At 62.9% G+C, this 4,329-nt stretch overlaps 1 protein-coding gene across 1 annotated transcript in view; it reads left to right on the top strand.

Moving 5' to 3' along the window:
• Window positions 1-3,769, top strand: part of EAH_00019940 (hypothetical protein, conserved) — a gene marked incomplete at both ends in the record, with an annotated part of 6,207 nt that extends 2,438 nt beyond the window's left edge. The window contains 2 exons of the mRNA XM_013397242.1: window positions 3-73; window positions 357-3,769. Coding sequence (XP_013252696.1) covers window positions 3-73; window positions 357-3,769 — 3,484 coding nt within the window. The remainder of the gene's footprint in view (window positions 1-2; window positions 74-356) is intronic.
• Between the last annotated feature and the right edge of the window lie 560 nt (window positions 3,770-4,329).

Below are 4,329 nucleotides of genomic sequence, written 5' to 3'. Positions count from 1 at the left end.
AGCCTCAAAGGCGACGAAGGGGCCCCCAAGAATGAAGCAAGCGAGAAGAAGGCCCCCCCAAAGATGCCAGCTTGTAAGAGTTTTAGTTCTCCTCAGACGCTGCTGCTGCTATCGCTGTTGCTGCTACTGCTGCTACTGCTGCTATTGCTGTTGCTGTTGCTGCTGTTGCTGTTGCTGTTGCTGTTGCTGCACGACGGGTGCTGCTGCTGCCGTTGTAATTCGCTGCAACAGCATCCCCAGCAATATCAGCAGCACCTGCCGCAGCAACAACTGCAGCACATCCAGTCGTAGCTGCAGCCAACAGCAGGTGCAGCAGCAGCAGCAGCATTTATGTGTGTTTATCTGGGTGTTTGCAGCAGACTCCGCTACCACCCCTGGCCTTGCTGAGGCTGGAGATAGCGGAACAGAGGGCCCCCGGGGGGCCCCCAAGCCTGCTGCTGCTGCTGCTGCTTCTTCACTGCCGACACCGCAGCAACTTAAAGAACCCCTAAGGGGGGCCCCTCCATTAGGTGGTGCCTCCCCTGTGCCCTCACTAGTGCCACCAAAGAGGGCCCCAGGAGACAGCAGGGGCCCCCCCGCCTCATCGAAGCCTTCAGGGGGGCCCCCAGCCGAACTACTAGGGGGGCCCCCCAAAACTAGTACAACGGGGCCCCCCCTTAAGACCCCTCTACAGGGGCCTTCACCTGATCTCTCCAAGGGGCCCCCAGCAGATCGCGTGGAGGGGCCCCCCTCAACTGCTTCAGAGGGGATTGCTTCAACTCCTTCAGGGGAGTGCCCCCCAAAGGGGCCCCTAAAGGGGGCCCCAGCAACCCGTCCCCAGGGCCCTCCAATGAAAGCCCCAGAGGGGCCCCCAGCAAGAGCTTCGAAGGGGCCCCCAAAGAAGCCTCCAGAAGGACTGCAGGGGGGGCCCCCACCAGAGCCCCCAGAGACTCTCAGTCCGAAACAGAAGCAGGGCCCCCCCAAGAAACCCCCTGAGGGGCCCCCACCCAAACGGTGCGGAGGGCCCCCAGCGGAATCTGCGCTGTCAGAAGGGCCCCCAAAGGAGACACCCGAAGGGCCCTCGGCGAGCCCCGCTAAGGGGCCCCTACTGAAAGTCTCAGGGGGGCCCCCAGCAACGCAGCCAAAGGAAACCCCAAAGAAGAAGGCCGAGGGGCCCCCAACAATACCACCTGGGGGCCCCCCAACAAAACCATCTGGGGGGTCTCCAAAGAAGGCGGCAGAAGGGCCCCCAAAGAAGGCAGCGGGGGGCCCCCCAAAGAAGCCGCCACAGGGGCCCCCAAAGATTTCAACAGAGGGGCCCCCAGCAAAGCTCTCGGAGGGGCCCCCAGCAAAGCTCTCTGAGGGGCCCCCAGCAAAGCTCTCTGAGGGGCCCCCAGCGAAGTCATCAGAGGGGCCCCCAACGAGCCCACCAGATAAACCAGCAGCAAAACTCCAGCAAGGGCCCCCAAAGAAGGGGTCAGAGGGGCCCCCGAAGAAGCCATTAGGGGGGCCCCCACTTCTTAAGGAGCCCCCAAAGAAGGGGTCAGAGGAGCCCCCAAAGAAGGGGTCCGAAGGGCCCCCAAAGAAGGGGTCAGAAGGGCCTCCAAAGGAGTCAGCAGAGGGGCCCCCAGCAGATTTCCCTAAGGGCCCCCCAAAGAAGTCATCGGAGGGGCCTCTAGCAAAGAAGTCATCAGAGGGGCCCCCAAAAGGGGCCCCAGTACAGAAAGGAGCAGAGGCGCCCCCAGTAAAGAAAGGAGCAGAGGGGCCCCCGAAGGGGCCCCCAGGAAAGAAGGCAGCAGAGGGGCCCCTACAGGGGCTCCCAGCAAAGAAGGCAGCAGAGGGGCCCCCAAAGGGGCCCCCACCAAAGAAGGCATCAGAGGGGCCCCCAAAGGGGCTCCCAGCAAAGAAGGCAGCAGAGGAGCCAAAGGGGCCCCAAGCGGTGAGTTTTCAACTGCAGCGGCCATCTCCAGGGGAGGAGACAGTTGGTGAGGAGACAAAAGAGGCTCTTTCAGCGTCAAGCTCTGGGGGGGCCCCTAAGAACAGAGAGGGGCCCCCCATGAACAGAGAGGGGCCCCCCAGCACCGCGGGGGCCCCTACGCGAGAGAAGGATCCACTTAAGAAGGCATTACCCCTCACAGCTGCTGCTGCACCTGCAGCAGCAAATGCCTCTGGGTTTACAAATGCAGCGGCCCCTCTTGGTGGCCCCCAGGCCTCAGAGATTGCAAGGGGGCCCCCTCGCGGGTTTGCTGAGGAGGGCCCTAAGGAGACACAGGGGCCCCTGGTACCCGCTAAAGAAAACAAAGGGGGCCCCCCTTCAAGAGAACAAGGAGAGGCCCCCCATGCAGAAGGAGACAGAGATCTGCTGCCAGACGCGCTGCTGCAGCAGATGGATCTCTCCCCCGCAGCAGCAGCAACAAAGACAGAAACAGCAGCAGCAGCAACGGAGACAGCAGCAGCAACACACGGGTCTCCTAAGACCCCCAAGCCATCAACCCCCGGGTCTGCGAGCCGCCTGAGGGACTCCGCTGCTGCTGCTTTCAAGCGGGGGGCTTTAAACACAAGAGCAGTTGCAGCAAATAGACGTGCAGCAGCAGCAGCCGCAGCAGCAGCCGCAGCAGCAGCAGCAACAGCAGAAGCTGCTGCTGCTGCTGTACCTGCTGCTGCTGAGGCGCGTGCCCCTGCGCCCCCGCTAAGTGCGCAGAGTACAGCTGTCTCTAGGGACAACTTAAATGGAGACACACAGGTGCCCCCACCTGCTGCACCACTTTCTAAGTCTAGTGGGGGGCCCCCCAGGGGGCCCCCCCTCAAGGGACCCTCCCCAAAGAAAGCGCCTGCAGCAGATGGGGGGCCCCCCCAGCCCTCCGCTGCTGCGAGCCCCATACCAGGGCCGCTGCCGCCCGGAGCAGCAGAAAGGTCTTCACCAAAGGGGCCCCCACAAAAGAAACCTGCACCAGAGGGCCCCCCCCCATCAAAGGGGCCCCCACCAAAGGGACCCCCAGCAGAGGGGCCTCCACCAAAGGGGCCTCCATCAAAGGGACCAGCAGCAGGGGGCCCCTCAGTGAAGGGGCCCCAAGAAGCAAAAGGGCCTCCACCAAAGGGGCCTCCATCAAAGGGGCCAGCAACAGGGGGCCCCTTACTGAAGGGGCCCCAAGAAGAAAAAGGGCCTCCACCAAAGGGGCCCCCTGCAGCAGGACCCCTAGCAGAGGGGCCCCCACCAAAGGGGCTTCCATCAAAGGGGCCTCCACAAAAGAAACCTGAAGCAGAGGGCCCCCCTCCATCAAAGGGGCCTCCATCAAAGGGACCCTCAGCAGAGGGGCCTCCACCAAAGGGGCCTCCATCAAAGCCTCCACGAAAGGAGCCAACAGCAGGGGGGCCCTCACTGAAGGGGCCTCCAGAAGCAAAGGGGCCCCCACCAAAGGGGCCCTCACCAAAGGGGCCCTCACCAAAGGGGCCCCCACCAAAGGGGCCCCCACCAAAAGCGTCCCCAGCAGGAGGGCCCCCAACCAAGGAGCCCCAGCCAAAGGGGCCCCCAGCAGAGAGTCTCCAACCAATGGGGCCCCCACCAAAGGGGCCCCCACCAAAGGGGCCCCTACCAAAGGGTGCCCCCCTAGGAGAGGGGCCTCCCTCCTCTTCGGAGCAGAGTCCGAGGGGTTCTTCGGGTGAATGCACTGAGGGCCTTATCACCACAGTGGCAATGGGGGGCCCCCTAAAGGGCCCCCCCCAAGGGAAATCTACTGTCTCTACAAGGCCTTACATCCCTCGCCTACCGCTAAACAGAACCTTCAGCTAAGCACAAGACGTCGCTGGGTATGAAGGGGGGCCTACTATGAGGCCCCCCTCATTTGGGGGCCCCATAGGGGGGCCCCCTATGCTCTAGAGGTGTGTCTGTCTGACGCGCCTCAGCTGCTGCAATAGGACGCCCTGAGGGGGAGAGGCTCCCCACCGGAGACAGACTCGAAGGGGGCCCCGGGGGCCCCGCTGCATCCTAACAAGGATGGAAGGGGCCCCCCCATGGGGGCCCCCTTCATACCCCGGTGGGCGTCTGGGAGGGTTCAGCTACTAGGTGTATACCAGAAGTAGTGAAGGGATTAGGGTTTAGGGTTTAATGCGTTTAATAGAAAGGGCGGCAGGCTTTACCTCCGTCTCAATATGTTTGTAAAATTGATTTTAAGGGTCTAGGGTTTAGGGTTTGGGGCTTAGGGTTTAGGGTTTAGGAGGGCCCTTCCTTAAAAGGCCATCAAACTGGGAGGGGGCCCCCAAGGGACTGAATGAGACAGGGGGCCCCCCAGAACCCAACTGTGCAGCAACGTTTTGTGGGGGCCCTTGGGGCCCCCCTTTCAATGGGGGGGC

This window comes from Eimeria acervulina, genomic scaffold (genome assembly GCF_000499425.1).
Source record: "Eimeria acervulina Houghton genomic scaffold, Eah_scaff136, whole genome shotgun sequence".
In the NCBI taxonomy this organism is placed as follows: domain Eukaryota; phylum Apicomplexa; class Conoidasida; order Eucoccidiorida; family Eimeriidae; genus Eimeria; species Eimeria acervulina.
Note: the sequence above shows the minus strand (reverse complement) of the source record. Positions and strands in the feature narration are given on the sequence as shown.